This window comes from Lygodium microphyllum, chromosome 2, assembly GCF_053477565.2.
Source record: "Lygodium microphyllum isolate KBCC chromosome 2, Lygodium_microphyllum_v1.1.10, whole genome shotgun sequence".
NCBI lineage: Eukaryota > Viridiplantae > Streptophyta > Polypodiopsida > Schizaeales > Lygodiaceae > Lygodium > Lygodium microphyllum.
The window spans coordinates 39,398,113-39,420,747 of record NC_141136.1 but is presented as its reverse complement, the minus strand read 5'-3'; the positions used below and the strand labels follow the sequence as shown (position 1 = coordinate 39,420,747).

The following is a 22,635-nucleotide window of genomic DNA, read 5'->3' as shown; positions in this document are numbered from 1 at the left end:
GATCGCAGGACTCTCAGAGGTGGACTCCTGGATTGTTGGAGGAGACTTCAACAACCTAGAGGCTTTGGAGGACCAGTAGGGTAGAGGGAGAAACTACCAGGGCATTGGTCGGGGAGGAGCAGGAGGTATGGGAGGTGTTTCTACTGGCAGTAGGAGCACGCGATGCTTGGAGAGACCCTGCCTTCCACAGGAGGGAGAGGTCGCTGGACTTCTCTTGGGGATACAGACGGCTAGGTGGAGCTTTGCTAGAGTGGTTGGACAGGTTTTATGTGGGAGAGTAGGGAGGCTCTCGGGGAGGCCAAATTGGGCAGTTGGCGGGCACCACGTTGTCCGCCGATCATTGCCCAGTTCTCCTGGCACTAGATCCCCCAGCATCTGCCCTAGATTCACGATCTTGCCAGATCCCTGACTCGATCTACAAGAGGGAGGAGGTGACGAGACAGATAGAGCAGATTTGGACCAGAGAGTGGGGCAGGAGGGGCCAGATCGCAGAGGAGGTCGCAAAGGCCCTAGCTGGGTCGAGTAGGATCTGCCAAGAGGCAGCCATACAGGCCAGGCAGCAGAGCTGGGAGGAGAGAGCACTCCAACGGGACCTTGCAACCACGCAGAGATTATTACAGGTAGCACCAGGGGACCCCACTCTCCACGCACAAGAGGTGCATGCACGAGCAGCCATTGCTAGTCTAGAGGACAGGCGCTCTGAGTTCTCTTTCCGCACCTCAACAACTTTCTGGATGCAGAAGGGGGACACGATGTGCAAGGAGTTTTTTCAAGCGCACCAACCTCGCACCTTAGGAGAGCAGATACGCAGCCTCTGAGATCAGTATGGCAGGATCCATTCTTGCCCAGACGAGGTGATGGAGATTGCCACCGACTACTATAGTCGCCTCTTCCAGCAGGAGACGAACTCAGCTAGAGGACAGCGAGGTAGACAGCAAGTCTGGGATAATATCCCGTCCCTTGTCACAGAGGAGATGGGACACTCCCTCCTAGCCCTCTTCACAGAGAATGAACTAGAGGAGGCTTTCCATACACACGACGGGCAAAAATGCCTGGGAGAGGATGGCCTCTCTAAGGCTTTCTTCACTACCTTCTGGAAAGTGGTGAAGGACCCCCTACTGTTGGCCTTTCAAGAGATTTTCACTTCAGGACAGATGCCAGGGAGTCTATCGGCAGGCCTTATCAGTCTTCTCCCCAAAGGGGGAGACTGGTTGGAGCTTTCCCAATGGAGACCGATCACCTTACTATCAGTGGGCCTATAAGGCACTGGCAAAGATGATTGGTAGGCGACTACGCCCCTTGCTTCCTGACATCATCCATGACACACAGACAGGCTTTGTCAAGGATAGGAGCATCCTGGACAATGTATTCGCCTTCTTTGAGGCGACAGAGTGGGCCCAGCACAGTGGGCAAAGACTGGCCGTACTACACTTGGACTTTGAGAAAGCCTATGACAGGGTGGACTAGGATTTCCTAGAGGGCACCATGGTGAGGTTGGGTTTCCCCCAAGCTCGGATTTCCGGGGTCTCCGCACTTTACAGATCGGCCTCCAGCAGGGTTCTCATAGAAGGGAGGTGAGAGGAGGAGTTTCGGCTGGAGAGATCGGTCCGACAGGGCTGCCCCCTGGCCCCCTACCTGTTCCTTCTCTTTGCAAAGGCGATGTCTCACTTCCTCAGGTCACGTGTGAGCGGTTTACATGGCCTCCAACTTCCAGTAAGAGAGGAGACCGAGTTGTTAGACTCAGAGTATGGAGATGATACAGCGCTTTACATAGAGGACGACGAGTTGATGCTTAAAAGAGTAAGGTTGGCTTTTGAGGTGTTCTATTCTGCAACGGGAGCGAAAATCAACTCACAAAAGTCGGTTGGTTTCCTCACAGACCCGAACTCTAGCACGGAGTGGGGCGTCCACCTGGGATTTAGATGGGTGAGTAGAGGACAGACCATCCGGTAACTAGGGTTCGAGGTGAGACTCAACATCACTCCCGCCCAGCAGTTTCTTCCAGTCCTCGATTCTATTCGGAGGAAGCTGACCTACTGGAGCACGGCTCGCCTCTCACTAGCCGGCCAAGCCCTGGTAGTTAACCAGGTCCTCCTAGCGATGGCTTGGTACATCGCCTTGTGTTGGTGCTTCTCCTCCTCCTGCGTAATGCAGCTTCGCCGCCTAGTGCGGAATTTCCTTTGGTTCGGGTCAGACGGCTCCAGGGATTCCAGAGCCAAGGTGGCGTGGGCGACCATTATACGACATCGGTCAGAGGGATGGCTCGGGATCATAGACCCAGAGTATCAGAGTATGGCCCTCCTGGGCAAGCTAGTTGTCCGAGGCCTCACACCGGGAGGGCAAACCTGGAAGGTCCTATTGCAGGAGGGTCTTCAAGACTGTAGACCGAGGCTTGGCGGTGAGTAGAGGCCGTCCCTGAGATAGATCTTCACGTCAGCCCAGATCACCCCCCCCCAGATCATCCTTCCTATGCAGCTTGCTCCATGTGCGGCAGGGCCTCCGCAAGGCCCTTATCCAGAGCCCCCCAGGCTACAAGGAGGAGATTGACCGTCAGTCGGTGATTTGGAACCCCAAGGTCAGGGATCGGAAAGGGGCACAAATTGGCGAGGGCCCTCACATCCAATGGGCTGGATGGGAAGCTAGCCCAGCTCGTACCATCAGGACATGGCGGGAGGTGTATAGGATGGCGGACGAGGAGGTGCTGAAGCATGCATCAAGCTGCCAGCGAGGAGTGGAGCTGAGGAGAAGGGAGATAGACGAAGCGCTACCTTAGGAGTGGCTTGCCCCCCCGATTCGAGAGCCGATAGAGCCCAAGGAGGTATAGGCCGCTAGGTTTTCACCAACTGGCATCTCCCTACAGGTGGCAGGAAGAGTGGGTGGCGCTCCACCTAGAACCTTTTTCACAGTGCAGGAGGGGGGGCGTCTAGCTCTTGACAGAGGGCACCAGGATGAGGGGTTAGCAGTCCTTTCATGGAAGAGAATCCAGGTGGTTGGCATTCAGGGGAAGACATGGCGGTTGGACCCTTTGGTGTTTTGGCAGGAGCTAAGGGAGTGGCGCCTCTAGATCTTGGAAGGAAGGCCACTTGAGGAGCTGGAGTGGGATCAGGGAGAGTGGCTTTGGCCGGCCACTGCGGTTGCCAAGAAGACACAGAGGTTCTTGGAGTACACCGCCAGGATTGGCAGACACGTACTGATGTGGGAGGACATGGATTGGGCGTCGTCACGTAGCAGGCACTGGGCAGAGCACAACATCACGGAGCCGTTTCGACGGACCTTCTGGCGCCACCTATGAGACAGCTAGAGACCGAGGAGGGTATCGTATTTTTTATGGCTGGTGGCACATGGAGGCTTGGCAGTGGGAAGCTGGCTTGCCCAGATACAAAAGGAGGGAGTTTGTAAGTGCTGCACACAGCAATCAATGGAAACCCCAAAGCACTGCCTTTGGTCTTGTGAGGCGGCACAGCTCGTGTGGAAAGGAGTATGTCGCATCTTGCGCCGCATAGCACCCAGCCTTGGATGTATCTCTTGGGGTGCTTTCTGTTGGCAGGAGGTCAGCCAAGGCTGTCACCTTCTGTATGAGGCCGGAATGCAAGACACGATTTTCATGATCGAGGCAGGGTCATGCGCAGTGGTGGGTTTAGAGGCTCTTCCCATCCGCCAGTTACTGGAGCCCATAGCAGACCGCTCTGAGGTATAGGAAATCATAGGGAGTCTTATTGGTTGGCATATCTGGAAGGTGCGGTGTCAGGTGGCTTTCGGCGGAGAGAGACTTTCAGTACAGGCAACCCTAGTGGAGCTCTGGATCCCCATCATCCACTCCCTTCGAGGCCGATGGGATCAGGTTCAGGGTGAGTCCAGGGCTCGTCAGGAGCTCCGAGGTCATTTCAGGCGCACTTGGGGCGGCCAAGACCTGTTCTTCGTGATGCAAGCAAGCAGCCACAGATGGCGATACACCCACCCTCCATGGCTTCTAGCCCCTATCCCCCCTAGACCGCCTTGAGAGGCTTGTATATATGATGTATCTGTGACTTTCACAAGCTCCAGCTTGGTCTGTTGAGCATGAGCACTTCTTTGTATTCAGGTTTTTTCTAAAGTAATATAATTAGCCACACTTTATTTGCAAAAAAAAAAAAGAAATCCATATATCAGACACGAGACTGTCGCATATAGTAGTAAGTCACTCGCTGTGTGGGCACCAGCACCGGCTCCTCTCTCCACGAGATCTCCAGGTGGTAAACTGAACTAACTGAGGAGGAGCCCAGAATATACATAGGCATGAATAATGCCGTAAAATATGTCAAGTTGGCCAGCATTAAATGTTGGCCGATTGGCAACAATAAATGCTACAATATCATAAAATGCTACACACTAAAAATACCTAAATAACTACATAAAGTGCCCAGCCATAATACATGCTCAAACTCACACATGAGCTGACATACTTTGCTAACACAATTTGCCCATCGGTATCATTTGCTTATGCTCATTACCCACGTTTGGAACATCATGATGTTGAATTGGCTCTTACTTCGGTGTATCTTGCTATCCTAAAGCTCTTAAAGATGATTTCCTCTTCTTGCCTTTGGTGCCCTCTTTTAAGGGGTACAAAAAGCACATGAACTAAGCATCATTTGACAATTGCATAAACATTTCAACTGCTGTCCTCAAATGATATTTAAACTAGTCATCAAATTCATCTTCCTCTTGCTGATCGTTAGCTTCTAAAGGCCTAGAAGGACCCACATTTTGGTCTAAACCAACATTATTAGCTTGTTGTCCATGTTGCCTACCTTGTCCAAGATCAAACATTGCATTTTCCCCAATACTTTGTGAATTTTCAAATTGAGAGGCATCATCCCTGTTGGATCCCATCTCACTACCTGAAGACATTCTTACTATAATGCTCAGTTGAACTCAATTTTAGTACTAGAGCAAAGCTTTGGACTTTCAAGTGGGAATTTGAGGAAATTGAAGGTATCTCGATGATGGAACCTTAAAACCAACCTTACTTCTCAGAGAGGGTGATAAATCTCTTCAAGCACTTAATTACAGCAATTAATAAATGAGTATAAACTGAAATGCATACATTACCTTATCAATCTTGGACAATAGACACCTAGTGGCCTCAAAACTAGCACCCCTTTCAGCATTTCTTTAACATTAATTGCTAAGGGATTGAGTACAAGTTGAAATCCCACAATCTCCTTTGCTGATCCAAAAGCATCTTGCTATACAAACAATCAACAAGCAATTTAGACCAATTGCCCTTTGGTTTGTTGGCCTTCACCTTGTTCCTTGAAAGACAAATTCGGTCCCAAATCTGATATTGTCCCTAAAATTCCTCAATTTCAACTACTCGAATTCAAGTCTTGGGCCCTCAATTCTAAGCATGTACCTCGAGGTGGCTGCAATTTCCTATTACATGGTGTAGGAATAGTCCCTAGTGGTTGAAAATCACATCAGCAGTATCTTCTTACTCTCTAACAACCTCCTCTCTCACAATGACTAAAATAGACTTCTGAAAATTAATTTCAGCCCTTCTGACCCTGCTCAAAATTAAATGTGCCCATCCGTAATTAAATTGGCTAGGCCATTTGCAATGTGGAGTGGTCTCCAACCTCTATTGACCCTTAGACTAGCATTAATTAGTTAATTGATGCTAATTGACATTTATTGGCCAAATAATTGTCCTAGGGTCAAAATTGATACCAACTAACCACTAAAACCTAATTGGCATAACTTATCACAACTTTTGTCTTTGATACCCACTACATCCTCGAGGTCTTCGGCCCATTACCATAAAATAACTTCCATGTGCATCACATGTGCTAAACAACTTTGCACATTTGATTAATAACTTAATCAAATGTTATTGGCAAGATTAAAGCATCTCAAAATTTCACATCCTCGTAACGAATCTCCTCCCTACAATTGTCCTCAATTGCACTGCATTCTGCTAAAGGAAAAACATACTGCACTGGAATTTCCACAAGGCATCATGGTCACAACATTGGCCACTATTGTCCGACCATGCCATATGTCCCAAACCAGTTGAAAATTTCCAACCAACATAAGCATGATATAAATCTGAAATACAGTCCAAAACTGTTGCTAGAAACCCTTTGGATGCATCCATAACTCATGTTTCTCAACTGTTCTGACTTTACAACCATAGTGAAGCATAAACTCGGCATCAACCATGGTCGAAATTATCAATGGCATTGACTAACATGCTGCTGTCCATGGAACTAGTTGAAGACCATTGAAAACTGAGCATAATCTGATCATAAACTAATCATTTGCTAATCTAAGAACTGATCACAAACTATTGCAAATATGACCCCAAACTAATCACAAACTCATTGCAAAAACTGGTTAGTAACTAATGCAAAAAGCAATGCAAAACTAATTTCAAAAGTGACCATAAGTGGTTCTCAGACTAATCAAAAACTGAACCGAAACTTATCAAAATTTGATCTCAAAATTGAGGCTAAAGCTCATGCCCAATTGATCATGAACTGATCCCAAACTGATGCAAAAGTATAGTCTCAAAGCCACGGTAACAACCATACTTATCCACATACATCTCACAGTGACTAGTATACTTAGTAGTGACCTCATGGCAGACATACTATCAGGACAGTACCTTGGATGCATGCTAAATACATCAAAGATCCACTACATACAAGAGCTATCCACAATTGGGGAAATGGAAGTGCTACCTCCCCCTTAAGCATCAAGCAATACTCCAGACCCCTACTCTACTAAACCTGACTGAGCTCAAACTGAAGTTGACTCTCACTAAAAGGCATCTAGGTAAAGCTGCAACAACTGAGAATGGTCTACCAAGTCATCCTCTTCCATCCATTTGCATCCATTGGTGATTAGTTCTAAAACTTCGCTAAGTATCTCCTAGAAACTTTACCTCTAACCTTTTTTTCCTAATGTGCCAAAATCTGCTCAAGTACCAAAATCTCATCCAGCTCCTCAACTATTGAGAAACCCTTTACCCGCAGTTTGCGTTTTTGCGTTTTTGCATTTTGCGTTTAGGGTTTGCAGCCCCAAAAAGGGGTGCCATCCTAGACTGACTGTGCCTATTTATAGACCACTCTCTCATTCATTCCTCATGGCTGATTCATTTAGTCTGTCACCTCTTCTCTCCAATCTCTCCACTACCCTCACACCCCTTCAGGAGGACAATGCGGTTCGTGGTTCATGGCTATCATCATCATCTTCCTTGTGCTATAGCACCCTTGTTCCCTTGTATCAAATTCACTCCATGATTCGAAACTTCATCATTCCATTCATCAGAGTTTCTTCTCTCTTATCTTCTCTTCTCCATGTTTGCCGAGTTCACTCCGTGTTCCTCCCCGCCAACCCTACTGTCTCACTGATACGTCATCTTTTGACATGGTATCAGAGCCGGTTTTGCTCAAACAGTGGCAAAGATCCTCCACTCCAGTGAAGGCAAAGACCGGTGGCGGGTTCGACATCCACTTATCTTCTTCTTCTTCCCCTGCATCAAAACCTCGTTTTTGCAGGTTTCAAGTGTTTTCAGCTTGCTGCCCACACCCCTTTCGCGGAGGGCATCGCAATCTCAGCTGTCCCTTGCTGTCATCTACAATCTGGCGCATGTTTCCAACCTTCCACCTACAGTTTGCAGTTATTTACAGCAGGACTGTTGCTGATCACTCTCCATTCAGAAAACAATCTCGTTTTTGCAGATTTTAGGTATTTCAGCTTGCTGCGCACACCCCAAACACGGAGGACATCACGGTCCAAGCTAGCCATTGCTGTCTACAATAGTCTCGCACCTATTCCCAGCCTATCACACATTGTTCGGAGCTGATTTCAGCATATTGACTGCTGCTGCTGTTTTCTTCCTGCGTTTTTAGTCTCTCTCTCTCCTGCAAGCTGTCCTGCCTGCGTTTTTAGTCTCTCTCTCCTGCTGCCTGCGTTTTTAGTCTTTTTCTCTCTTGCAGGCTGTTCTGCCTGTGTTTTTAGTCTTTCTCTCACCTACTGCCTACGTTTTTAGTCTTTCTCTCTCTCGCAGGTTATCCTACCTGCGTTTTTAGTCTTTCTCTCTCCTCACCTGCGTTTTTCTACTGGTTGCAATCTCTTACTGTTGCTGGTCGCATCCCCCTCCCACAGGCAGCTCACATCCAGCCCTTCCATTGCCCTCCCACCCCTTGAGGCAGACATTGCGGTTTGTGCTTCACATTGCTCTCACATCCCTTGAGGCGGACATTCCAATTCGTGGTTCATGGTGGCTGATCTCTTCCTTCTTCAACAAGGCGCACTGGTATCCATGGCTTCTTTACCAACAGATGACCAGACTACTGGGTGCTCCTACTGTGGCATCACCAGACATACCACCGATGCTTGCCAACTTCGACCCTTGCTCCCCACCCCCCTGGAGTATATGCGTCTTCCACTAGGCACTCCTTGTGCCACCTCTCCTTTCTGGGCCACAAAGATTGTTCTGCATCGACTATGAGTACTATGCTCAAGGCACTAAGACGCATCCGATGCGCACTAAGTCCTTTCGAGCACATGGAGGATCGATTGGTGCTACGACCTCCTGGAGATCGTCGCAATGCCAGCGGCAGTCTTCTCCCACCTATTTTCAAGTACAGTGGCTTCCACGACCTACGGCTCTGCAGTCCACTCCACCGAGAGACAGTGATTGCTTGATACCGTCTCCTCGTCCGTCTACTCCTTCAAGAGACAGTGGCTTCTCGACTCCTTCCTCTTCTTCGGCTACCCAGTCTACTCCACTGAGAGATAGCGATTGTTGCCCACCTCTTGCTCATTCTGAGCCCCACCCTTTCCCACCCTCGACTACTCAGGTTGGAGAGGCTACCTCTGGGTGCTCTTCGGCACCCCAGATACCTTCTTCGGCACGACCAACGACACTTCATCATTAGACATTTCGGAGTCTGTGATCCATGAGTTTTTGGATTTCCTATCCCCTTCAAAAGGGGATCCAGAGGGGGATGTTATTTCTTTGCCCTCAGAGGGGGCATCTACTTCTTCTTCGACTTCAGTGGGGGCCCCTCCACCTCCCACCTCAGAGAGGGAACCTACTCCACATGAAGTTCTTCACCTATCCTCTACTTTTTTGGGGTGGCTATCTTCGACCAGTCATCTCTTCTCCTGATACGCATAATCTTCATGTACCACCTAGATTGGGACCTCGAAGGTTCAGCTACTACGACTTGGTGACGAGGCCTTTCTATTCCTTCTAGCATGGATGCACGGAGCTAGTGGCTTCTTTCCCGAGGTTGTGTTTCGGGTTCTCCAGTTCACTCTGTCTACTGTTCTTTACTGCAGGTTCTCTGTCCGGTGGAAATCTTGGATCTTAGGGATCCTCTATATCTTCTTCCTCCTCTTCTTGCCTTGGTCACTTGGTTAGCATGGAGCCACCTCCCGAGATCGAGTACGAGCATATCCTTATGGTTCTCGGCACCACACAAAGTCCGACATTCCTCCTATGCATTGCATGATTTCATCATCTATGTACTAGGGCACTTGGGCAAGTGAACAATTTTCCCACAAGGGACACTATCCAAGTGGCACCTGCTACATAAGCATTGCATCTCCATCTCACTCTTCTCTTGTTCCCCTTTTTAGGCCTCATAGGGGGTGTTGAGAAACACTTCACCCGCAGTTTGCGTTTTTGCGTTTCTGTGTTTTGCATTTAGGGTTTGCAGCTCCAAAAAGGGGCGCCATCCTAGACTGGCTGTGCCTGTTTATAGGCCACTCTCATTCATTCCTCACGGCTGATTCATTCAGTCCCGTCACCTCTTCTCTCTAGCCTCTCCACTACCCTCACACCCCTTCAGGAGGACATTGTGGTTCATGGTTCGTGGCTGTCATTATCATCTTCCTTGTGCTACAGCACCCTTGTTTCCTTGTATCACATTCACTCTATGATTCAGAACTTCATCATTCCATTCATCAGAGTTTCTTCTCTCTTCTCTTCTCTTCTCCATGTTTGCCGAGTTCACTCCGTGTTCCTCCCTGCCAACCCTACTGTCTCACTGGTTTGTCACCTTTTGACATCAACCTCAAGCTAAATTTCAGCAAACATATCCTCTGGCACATCACCACAAAAAGGCCTCAACAAACTGACATGAAAGGCATTGTGTATCCGTCAATGTGGAGGTAATTTCAACTGATATGCTATATTGCTAATCTTTTCCAACACTTGGAAGGGCCCATAGTATCTCATACTCAACTTCAGATACAATCTCTCTCTTCCTTTCATATTTTTCAGCCTTGCCTTTTCAAAACGCAAAAATATATAATCACCCTCTGTAAACTGCAAAGCACATCTATGGCAATCAACTGCCTTCTTTTGCTTTTCTTGTGATCTCTGAAGTGTATATTTTATCTTTGCATAGGTTGCATCCAAGTTTTCCACATAACGATCAGTCTCAAAGATCTTATTCTTAGTCTACAAGATAGGTGGCACCTTCTTGCCACCCTCAACTACCTCAAATGGAGCTTTGTCGATGGAACTATGAACTGTATTGTTATATGTAAACTCAACTGATGGCAAATAGTGCTCCCACTATGTTTTGTGGTCTGAAACATAGCACCTCAAAAGATCCAATACCATGGAATTTGCTTCCTCAAACTAACCATCTGTCTGCAGATAGAAGAATCATAAGAATTTTAGCATGGTACCCATATTCTCAAACAACCCCTTTCAAAATAAACTAGTCATCCGAGGGTCTCAATCACTAATGATCAACTCTGGCATACCATGATACTTAAAGATGTGTTGCAAAAATAATCGTACCATATGATTAGACATTATTTTCTTCCTCATCAGAATGAAATGGGCATGTTGTTAGCAGAGTATGCCAGCTCATGTGTGAGTCTGAGCATGTATTATGGCTGGGCACATTAGATAGTTATTTTAGGCATTTTTAGTGTCTAGCATTTTGTATTATTGTGGCATTTATTGCTGCCAATCAGCCAGTATTAAATGCTGGCCAACCTGACATACTTTATGGCATTATTCATACCTAAATATATTATGGGCTCCTCCTTGGATAGTTCAGTTCATCACCTGGAGGTCCCATGGAGAGAGGAGCCAGTGCTAGTGCCCACGCAGCCAGTGACTCACTTTGTATGCAACAATCTCATGTCTGATATATGGATTCAATTTCCCGAGCATACATCTGAGTTCTCATTTGTATTGTGTTCTTTCTTTCGCCTGCTCTCTCATCTTGTGCTTCAGCAGTTTATTACAGCTTATGTTTACGCTTCCATTGCTTCACCACTTCTAACATGGTATCAAATTTCAAGATTTGTGCTTTTGCTGTGTTTTCTTATTGATTTCAGGACTGTTTACACCCTTACTGATTAGGTCATTGCTGCTCCATACAGGCGACATGTTTTACTTGCATTTTCTGCAAATTTGCCATCGCCTGTTGTCTACAGCCCCTCTATTGCCTAAGTTTTCAGTTTTCAAGCTGCTGCGATAGTTTTTCGGCCTATTTGTGACAGTACTCACCCTGCATTTTGGTGTTCCTGACTCCTTGGCCAGGCGACTGTACTTGTAGGTCGTTTTTGCTATTTTTGGCAGTTTTTGACTAATTTGTTGATTTTTTGCAGCAGCCTTTGTCTTCTTTTGGTCAGATTTTGGGCTATATTGTATGTGAACTCTTGTTTTTTTGCAGTCCGTGCTCGTGTTTTGGCTATGTTTCCTCTCCAAATACCTTCTCTTCTCTACTTCTCTTCTAAATCCTCTATAAATGGCTCATCCATGCACATCCACTAATGACAAGCTCCATGGACTTTATTATTACACGTGGACTGCAGTAATGAAGATCTGGTTTATCTAGAAGCGGTTATGGTACGTGGTTGGCGGAGCTATTGCACATTCTCAACAACCTTCTCCTATTCTAGCTGATTTTGATGAAGTCAACCATGAGGAAGCAATGCTTACATGGGATTTAGATGATGCTCGTGCTTATTCGGCCTTACTTCGGTGTATTTCCAAAGAAGTCCTATTGGCAGTCACCTCCTGCAGGAAAACTTCAGACGTATGGTCAAAGTTGCAATTGATGTACAAGGCTCCTTCCACCATGAGGGCCATTACTCTCTATGGTCAACTCCAACAACTGAAGTTTGAAACCAAAGATACGATCCAATCATTCCTACTTCGAGTTACCTAAATCCAGGACCATCTTTACACTATGCAATCTGCCCTATTAGAGGCACATCTTGTTGGTACGGTACTCTACAAGCTTCCTCAAGAGTTTGATGGAGTGGCGAATGCTTTACGGGCGCAGACATCTATGACTCCTGTCAGTTTTCTTCATATGTCCTCGATGTTGCTTGAGCATGAGGCGACTTTGCGACTACAAGGGCAGCTTCCATCACATTATGGAGGTTCAGGTGAGGCTCTTGCAGCTTTGGAGAGGGGTTCGAAGATAAAGAAGTCAAAGGCCCAATGTTACCACTGTGGCAAAAAGAGCCATTTACGGAAGGATTGCAAAGAGTTAGCAACTTCTAGGAAGAAAAAGAAGCAGAAGATGAAGCGGGATGCGGACTCCTTCAACGAGTCATCGTCTGCCTCAAATTCTCCGACCAAGGCGAAGTCCAAGGCGCGGAAGGGATCCTCTTCTTCGAATCGCGGGAAGGGCTTGGTAGCCCCTTCCTCAGTTGCTTTCTAGGGGTGGTGATGAGATCATTCCTCACGACTCTCCAGTGCCAAAGAGGAAGTGTGAACAGGTGGTGAGATGGGGCAGCCGTGCCTCATCTATATTTCTATACAAATACACAGGATCCAAAGAGGGACATCCCTGACGCATTGATGGAGTCTGGCAAGTTCAAATCTTGGAGCTAGGATTGACATCCAAGTTCATGATGAACTGGTTCTTTGACAAAGAGCGGGTGGCTTTCGTCCGGAGCTCACATGAGAGAACACTTTGGCAGTCTAGCCAGAGGCAGGGAATCCATGGTCACATATTTTCCAAAGATATTTTTGACAAGATGGTCATGTATGCCTACTGAGCAACATTGGACAAGCATAGAAATATGCTATGATCTTCTCTATTTTCAGGAGCTAGTACGATCGATACCAACATCAGGTTCTCTCTAAGGCACCTTGGTAGCAGCTTGATCACCCACTGCTTGGGTATCCATGGTTCTACTTGGTGGTTCTATGTTATATGCTTTCTGATTCATTCTCATTGTACCATTGTATTGTATCAAATCACCCATGATCTGAGAAGGGGTGTTAGCAAAGTATGTCAACTCATGTGTGAGTCTGAGCATGTATTATGGTTGGGCATATTAGATAGTTAATTTAGGCATTTTTAGTGTGTAGCATTTTATGCTATTGTGGCATTTATCGCTCCTACTCGGTCAGCATGACTTAACATATTTTCTGACATTATGCATGACTATATATATTCTGGGCTCCTCCTCAAATAGTTCAGTTCACCACTTGGAGGTCCCCTGGAGAGAGGAGCCGAAGCCAATGCCCACGCAGCCAGTGACTCGCTTTGTATGCGACAGTCTCGTGTCTGATATATGGATTCCATTTCCTGAGCATATATCTGAGTTCACATATGTATATTGTTCTTTCTTTCTCCTTCTCTCTTGTCTTGTGTTTTAGTAGTTTATTACAGCTTATGTTTATGCTTCCATTGCTACACCACTTCTGACACATGTTTGCTAAACCTGCAAATGATAGTCCATATTCCATCATTCCCTATAGGTGTCCTAGGAAGCTCAAAAATAAAAGCCATCGCAATGCTCTACCAAGGCCTATCTAGAATATGTAAGGGCTACAATAAGCCCCCGGTATCTTTTGCCTAGCATGCTTTACCTTTTGACATATGATGCATGCCCTAACAAACTACTCTAGGCCTTACCTCAAAGCTAGCTAATAAAAGAAATACTCCACTACCTTCATTGTGGCATCAATACCTTTGTGTCCTCCATACGGAGAGGCATGACTTTTAGTGATAACTCTAGGCGTCAACTGCTTTGTGATACACAAGCATCCATGCATCATCAAAAAACCATCTCTAAGCACAAAGTGCTCATGCCTCTGGCCATTGCAAGGCTGATCATAAACTTTAGCAAAGTCCAAATCAATAGCATATTGTTCTTTCATGGCATCCAACTCAGTGTGATAAACCATCTTGATGGCTGAAATTTGGGGCTTATATGATAGTGTATCAACCACCACATTTTTTAAACCATCAAAATATACAATCTAAAAATAAAACATAGAGAGGAAATTTGCCCATCTCATATGCTTCTCTAACAACCTTGTTTGCGTCAAAAAGTACCTCAAAGTCTGATGATCTATCTGCACTATAAAATCAGCCCCCAACAAATAATGTTTACACATAGACAGTGCATGAATTACAACCAAGAGCTCTTTCTCATAGATCTACAAATTCTTCTCCACACTGTGGAGAATTCGGCTCTCATAAGTCACAATTCAACCATCCTGCATAAGCACAGCTCCAATGTTATTACCACATACATCAGACTGAACCATGAATGACTTTCTTAGATTGGGTAACACAAGCACAGGATCTCAAGTCATCTTATCCTTCAAATTTTCAAATGCTGCTCCAAAAGCCCCTTGTTATAATAACAATCATTAAGCAATTCAAGCCAACTGCCCCTTGATTTTCATGAAGAAGGACTTGCACAATTGGAACCATCAACTAGCCAAATGCCTGGCATCTGAAATCCCTATTAATTCCATGAATTTTAGGTGCTGATTTTAGTGTACGCTGCCTTCTCTTGTTGGCACAAGTCCCAAGGTAGTTGCTAAACCCTATCAATTCCATGAATTTTAGATGCTGATTTTAGTGTACGCTGCCTTCTCTTGTTCGCACAAGTCCCAAGGTAGTTGCTAAACCCTAATTTCTGCAAAAATTAAGGGTTTACACCAAAAATTCTCCTGTTGTCTATAAAATATGGCTGAGATCTACTCCAAATGGCTGAGAAATGTTGAGAATGACTAAGTAAAAGCTGGAGAAGATGAGAGAATGCCAAAGAGAGAAAATTCAAAAATTCTTTGCAAAGAAACCCTTCAGAAGCTATCACCTACTGCCAGAGATGCCAAAAATTGTTGTTTCCACCTCCTATAGACTCCAAAACTACTGTCGCCTGCATCAAATGGGTTCATTGCTATTGTTCCAACCTCTAGGAGGTCACCCACTACAAGAAAATCAGACCAGCACCCTTCTCTCTCTCTCTCTCTCTCTCTCTCTCTCTCTCTCTCTCTCTCTCTCAATGAGTTGAATCCATCTCCCCAACCTCTAAAAAACGTTTTTCAATCTTGCATAGGCATTTTCGCCAAGTGGCAACCTTTTAAATCTATTTTTCAGAATTATCCAACCATTAAATTAATTTTTAAAATTAAATAATCTTGAAAATTAATTTCAACCCTTCTGATCCTGCCCAAAATTAAATTTGCCCATCCATAATTAAATTGGCTAGGCCATTTGCAACTTAGAGTGGTCGCCAACCTCTGTTGACCCTTAGACTAGCATTAATTAATTAATTAATACCAGTTCCTGGTGTCACCACTAACATTTATTGGCTAAACAATTTTCCTAGAGTTAAAACTGACACCAACTGACCACCAAAACCCAATTGGCATAACTTATCATAACTTTTGCCATTGACACCCATTGCATCCTCGAGGTTCTTGGCTTATTACCATGAAACAACTGCCATGTGCATCACATGTGCTAAACAACCTTGCACATTTGATTAATAACTTAATCAAATGTTATCAGCAGGATTAAAGCATCTCAAAATTTCACGTCCCTATGACACAAAGTCCCATAAGTTGAAATATCAAGTATATACTCCACTTTGTAGAACCAAAGGGAGTAGTTCACACCATCGTCAATCTTCAAGATCACATGTGCTGCAATATGCATGCTAAATCTTCTTGGGACAATGTATGTGCCTTCTCACAAAAAATCAACCACGCATCCATGCCCTTAGAAAGGACTTGCCCACCAAACGAAGCAATTAACTACAACCTATACCCTGAAAACTGATTATGCAGCAAAAAAGATTGATTGAATTGCGAAGGCAAACGAACCAATAGGGCCTTGAAAGCATCCATTGTCCGAAGAATCATTTCTAAGACCAAAGGGTAATGATCAAAAAGGACATCTCTCTCCACTCACATATTGAGTACTACAAGAAGTAAAGAGTCACTCTAGCAAACATGCATCCTGTCCAATCTAGCCCAAGTATCAAGATGCTGTAGAGAAGTATATGTAAATCCTGGCTTGGAAGGGACGAGTGGAGGCAAGACCACACATCTTGTTTCAATGAGGAAGGTGCCAAAGCACCCCAAGCTTGGTATGCAGGACCATCCATCGTAGAATGCAGACACACCATAAGGAGATATTGTAGCTCTTCCCTAAGTTGACTATGATCTCAAGCTGCATTAGGTGTATACACTCACACCAACCATAGAACCTCGTTTTCAGAACAAACAGCCAACATAATCCAAATATATGGTGAATATAAGCACTGAAAAAATAGTAGAACCCTTACATACATAAATGGCACCAGCAGTTGAGTGTTACTTGTATTTGATTGCATTGAATCCATCTCAATTACCAGCAAAGATAGTCTTCCACATCCTATATTGTTTACTACCAAATGTAAGACCCTATACATTCCATAATGCTAGCTTCATAATACGAAGGCGAGTAAATACTACTGTTGCAGTGCTTTCCCTTTTGCTTCTAGAGACTTGCCTATCTAGAACCTCTCCATCTCACTTTGAATAACATCCACAAGGTCTGCCCATTGCAAACCAGCAACTATCATCCAAGAAGTATACTACTGCTGCTGATTATCTAACTGCAAAGTGGAATCTTTTACTGGCCACACCCATCAATGACATCCAAGACAATTGAGGCTTAGAGTAAAATCCTTTGCCTCATCACTAAAAAAAGTGTGAGTAACATTGGTTGGGGATGGATGGATTGAAGCTGAATGGGATTCTTCATGTGCATGGCACTTCACCACTTAAACTTCTCAAAGAATCAAGGACAACAAGAGAGTTTCAACATGTTAATAAAGATGATGACACACCCGGATGTGATTCCTTCTACAAAAAAATTTATCCACAAAATCCTCAAGTTCCTAATGCAAGGAATGGACAAGATCAACACATTCACGAGGAACCAAGGAGAGATGACAGATTTCAGTATGATGAAGACCTTGATGATATGATGACACATGGTCAACACAACCAAAATCATCCACCACATGGAACTAATTCACTTGGTCATCATTCATTTGACAACAAGATAAATTGATAGTATTCTTTTTACAATAATCATGGACAACAAACATTTGGTAATTTCTCTCATAGACAACAACCAATTGGTCTACCTAACAATAATGGATAGCATTATTACTATAACAAAGAATACAAGGAGAAGATTAGCATACCTTTGTTCAAAGGAGATAACCCCTCACCAACAAAATTAGAAGAATGGATGAATAAGCAAAAAATGCACTTTATCCTCTATCCACACAATGATGAAACAAAGTTATGTTATGCAACCCTACACCTAGAGGGGTCAACCAAGGAGTTTCCTTTGTAGCTTGTTCTCGAGAGGTGAGATGGGGCTCACCCTCAAGCCTAGTGTTAAGCAAATTTATTTGCCCATTTTTTTGAAGAGGCCCAAGAGGAGACACGTATTGTTGTTGAGACAAAACATAAGGTTCATGCAATTGCATGGGCACATTTACTGCAAAATCCACTCGATCTTGTGGTGCCTCAAGATCGTGGTTGCATTTTGAGATGAAGTGACCCAATTAGACACACCCAAAAGATTACCCAACAAATTTTTCTCATTTCAACTCATAAACCAAGGCTTGCAAACCAGGAGCCTCAAAATGCATTTTGGTGGAACAACATTTGCAGGTTAATTTGCAAGAATATACTAGTTAAAGTATTATACAACAGTGAGACAACAAGTATGGGTAGCCAGCATGCAAGGTCAAGAGATGTCGTATGAGTCCTAATCTAGTACTACCCATTCTTTAGATCAATCCTTCCAAAAGCACAAGCTCTTGCAGTTGATCCAAAATACACCTATCATTGGTATTGGAAACATGTATATATTTTTTGTAAAAGCTGGATAATGTAGCTTATTCTCTAATGGTTTTAGAACACATCAATCCCTCTATTCTACCTTCACAAACTCATCGAAATTAGCTTCTGCAAATAGAAACAAAACCAATGGTGATCAGAACATGTCAAATTAAGGATAAAGGAAAGTGAATTCACCTCTAAAAGGTCAGTGGCAAACACCAAGAGGACATCTGGCTTTCTAACATTCTCCTTCATCATTTTAATGACCTCTACCATTCCAATTCTGAAAGTATCAAATGCCTGCAATTTATTCTCACAAAGTTCAATCTGTTCCTGTAGCTCCTCAATGTTTGTGCATGTTAAGCTGTCAGCATTACATGGAGTTAACCTGGCATGTTCTTCCCATACATGTGCTTCTTTCTTCTTAACATGGAAACCTAAACACTCAATGGAATTTGAGGTGTTTAAAAAGACTTCTGTTCTTTCATCATATTTGCAGCATAGGAAATCTGGCAATCTTCCCTCAAACGTTGATGACTGTTTTGGATGCTCAAATTTCTCTTCATGATTGCATGCATCAATCACATGGCTGTTTAGTGCACTCAACGAGCATTTAATATCAAACAAGCTCCTGGCATATTTTGTTCTCTGCTCAGAAGATTGTTTGGACTGATTCATGCTTCCATGGATGCAGAGAGATTTTCCACCCTTTTTACATGAAGCATGCTCCTTCAACTCAGTCAGTTTGATTGTTCGCAAGCATGAGATGTATTTGTGCAACTGTAAAAGCTGTTCTGACAGCACTTGCCAACTTTCATCCAAAGCCACATCCAAAGATGTACCTTTCTGTGAAAACTTCTGTACATGTGTGTATCCATGATGTTCAAAGTTTGAGTCAATTTTGTGTGCAGCAATTTGAAGATCTGTCCACCTTGGATTTGCAGCGGCCTTTTCTACACCAGTATCTGGAAAAGTATTCTCTTCACACAGTTGTACAGGTTTCACACTGCAAATAGAAGGTCTGATGTTTTTATCGGTTCCTTCTAAATCAGTAAAGGGGTCCAAATTACCACCAAAAATGCTATCATCCAGATCTTTTCCTCCAAATGAAACATCAACAGTTGACAATGGCTCCCAAAGACCCTCATCAAGATCCTCTTCCCTTACCCTTCTCTTCTGTATTCCAAGGACTCGTTTGTACTTTTCCAGCTCATCCTCCAAAGCTGCCTTCTCTGCATCCTGTTTTATTATTATTTCCTTAAGTAAAGAAATGGTCTCCTGATCATGAAACAATTTTACTTCTACAAGCTCTGTGTAATGCCTAGCTTCCATCTGCAAAAGTGTTTTTTCCTTCTGAAGTCGGGAAATTGTCGAGACAGCCTCATTAGCTGCAGTGGCTGCTGCAGTCCTCTCTTGCTCAAGTTCTCTATTCAAATGATACAACAAGTCCTGCCCTCCCTTCAAAGCTTCTGTAAGCCTTCTTATGTACAACATACAAGTGGAATGGAAAGCTGGCTCAAGACTGGTGTTGAGAGCCCAAACATCGAGGTCCTTCAACTGTATCCCTTTGTCAATATCTTCTTTTTGTGGTCCAATATAAGATTGTGTCTCATTTCCTACCAGATAACCTGCATGAACTTGACCAGATTCTGCTGACCAAGGTACAGTTTCCAGTCCTTGCACTGAGGACATTATCTGACTGAGGTGTAACACATCAGACCCACAAACTTGGTCATCGGACCATGAGGATGGCTCCAGGCCCATATACTAAGCGAAAAGCTAAAGTCACACTCTTTACAAACACTCAAAACAGCACAATTTTTTCTGCACGTTTGTCTGCTTGACAGTCAATCTTCTCTTCCATGCAAAGGTTGATTCATGCCTTGATAAAGTCTTAACCAAACAGCAAATAAAAGACATTGTGGAATGCTTGGGAAGCTAAAGCTTCAATTATGCATCCGAGCACACTGAGCTAGTACAAGCTGCATTTGATGTATGGTGTATCAGGCTCTGTGCGGTCATGGATTTCACAAACATAATTTCAGAGTCATGCTAAGCTATAGCAATTCAGAGAAAACATGCTGCACTGTGATTTATGTATAAACTTGATGAGCAGGGCAGGCCGCGGCACCAGTAATTGGCATTTATAAAACAATAAGCTAACATGTGCCTGCTATGAAACTCCTATGGGCGGAGCTCCCAAAGGTTGAACTGACGGCTTTTGAACAGGCCACATGCACAAGGATGACCAAGGATGTAGAAGCCGTAATAAAGCAAGCTCCACAGGCGATCACACCACAGGGAAACACGCTGCCAGCACAGATTCACATGCGATGGGATCACAGTATGACCTCTGATACATGTTTCTCGTCACAATTGGCCGCCCATGCGTGCGACACAGGATTTTGCATCTGCGACCGCTCAATTGTCTGTCAACAGGAAGAGTTGCCCCTCGAGTGACTTCTGCAGCAGGTTGCGGCAAGAAAGATAGCGCGATTCGATCAAAAAGCCTCCCTGACTGAACCAGCAAAGCTGCCTTCCGACAATTCTTTGATGTTCGTATTACGTTATACGCGCGACCTTTAATACAGTCTCTTGTCGTCACACTTGACCTCAGCGGTCATCACAGGGTTCCAAGCCCAACTTCCAAGTGCACAATATAAACTTTGGAAATTGGGGGGTTGACGCCATGGCCCCTACTCGGGGCTCGGGGCTCTTCTTGGATCACGAATGTCGTCCAAGTCCACATCTATATCTATACTCTTTCTTATTTTGGCTGGAAGTTCTCTTATCTCCCAAACCTCCATTTTTCCCCCTGAGTTTATTGTTCTTACCAAGTCTATCTCCCAAGCAAATTTTGAATTCAAATTCATGTGAGGGGGGTTGAGGTAGCTTTAATGCCCAACGTCCTCACTCTCTCATGATTAGAGTAAGATCTCATTTTTTACCTCATCTTTGATCGGGGAACTTGGGGCATGTAGGTGGAAGCTTGGAGCAAGGAGCACGCAAGTAGAAGCTTGGGGGTGTCCTCTCTCTCTCTCTCTCTCTCTCTCTCTCTCTCCCCCCAATCGGGCAAGCGAGGCGAAAGCAGGGCGAAGGCATGGCGGAAGCCGAGTGGGGGTGGATGCGAGTGCGGGCCAGGTAGAAGCGGACACGAGCAGAGGCATAGCGAAGGCCAAGCGGGGGCGGATGCGAGTGCAGGCTAGGTAGGGGCAAATGCGAGTAGAGGCATGGTAGAGGCCGGGAGAGGGTAGGCACAAGCGCGGGCCAAGCGCGAATTCTCTCTCTCTCTCTCTCTCTCTCTCTCTCTCTCTCTCTCTCTCTCTCTCTCTCTAACATTGATATTTTAAGTTAATGTGGTTATTAATATTAATGTCATAAGATAATGTGGATATTAATGTTAATGTTAGTGTTAACATTAAAGTTATGATAATGCTAATGTTAAGATTAATGTTAATGTTGATGTTAATCTTAATGTTTATGTTAATTGATAGTTTAGTTAATGGTTGCTTATATTATTATTATTAATCTATGATTGTCATTGATCTTAATTTAATTATGAATATGAATGATGAATGATGATGAATGATGATGAATGAATATAATTATATTATATTATAGTATAACTATTTTTCCCCCTGAGCCTATTGTTCCTACCAAGCCTATCTCCTAAGCAAATTTTGAATTCAAATTCATGCATGTATGGTTGAGGGGGGTTGAGGTGGCTTTAATGCCCGATGTTCTCTCTCTCTCATGATTAGAGTAAGATCTCATTTTTTACCTCATCTTTGATCGGGGAGCTTGGGGCACGCAGGTGGAAGCTTGGAGTAAGGAGCACGTAGGAGGAAGCTTGGGGGTGTCGTTGTGTGTGTGTGTGTGTGTGTGTGTGTGTGTGTGTCTCTCTCTCTCTCTCTCTCTCTCTCTCTCTCTCTCTCTCTCTCTCTCTCCTCGACCGATTGGGTAGGCGGGGTGAAAGCAAGGCGGAGGCGTGGCGAAGGCCGAGCGGGGGCGAATGCAAGTGCGAGCCAGGTGGGGGTGGCCGCGAGCGGAGGCATGGCAGAGGCCGAGCAGGGGTAGACACGAGCGCGGGCAAGGCACGGGCCAGGTGCGGATTCTCTCTCTCTCTCTCTCTCTCTCTCTCTCTCTCTCTCTCTCTCTCTCTCTCTCTCTCTCTCTCTCTCTCTCTCTCTCTCTTCGACATTAATATTTTAAGTTAATGTGGTTATATTAATGTCATAAGATAATGTGGATATTAATGTTAATGTTAGTGTTTATGTTAATGTTATTGTTAACATTAATGTTATGTTGTTGTTAATTTTTATGTTTATTCATTGTTTAGTTAATGGTTGCTTATATTATTATTATTAGTAATCTATGATTATCATTAATTTTAATTTAATTAAGAATATGAATATGAATGATAAATGATGAATGATGAATGATGATGAATGAATATAATTATATTATATTATAGTATAACTATTATTATTACCTATATTATATTATAT

At 44.4% G+C, this 22,635-nt stretch overlaps 1 protein-coding gene across 1 annotated transcript in view; it reads right to left on the bottom strand.

Annotated features, from left to right (window-relative positions):
- Positions 1-20,840, bottom strand: part of LOC148039642 (uncharacterized) — a 37,292-nt gene extending 16,452 nt beyond the window's left edge. Inside the window, exon 1 of the mRNA XM_087692239.1 lies at positions 18,323-20,840. Coding sequence (XP_087548365.1) covers positions 18,323-19,891 — 1,569 coding nt within the window. The 5' untranslated portion in view covers positions 19,892-20,840. The remainder of the gene's footprint in view (positions 1-18,322) is intronic.
- Between the last annotated feature and the right edge of the window lie 1,795 nt (positions 20,841-22,635).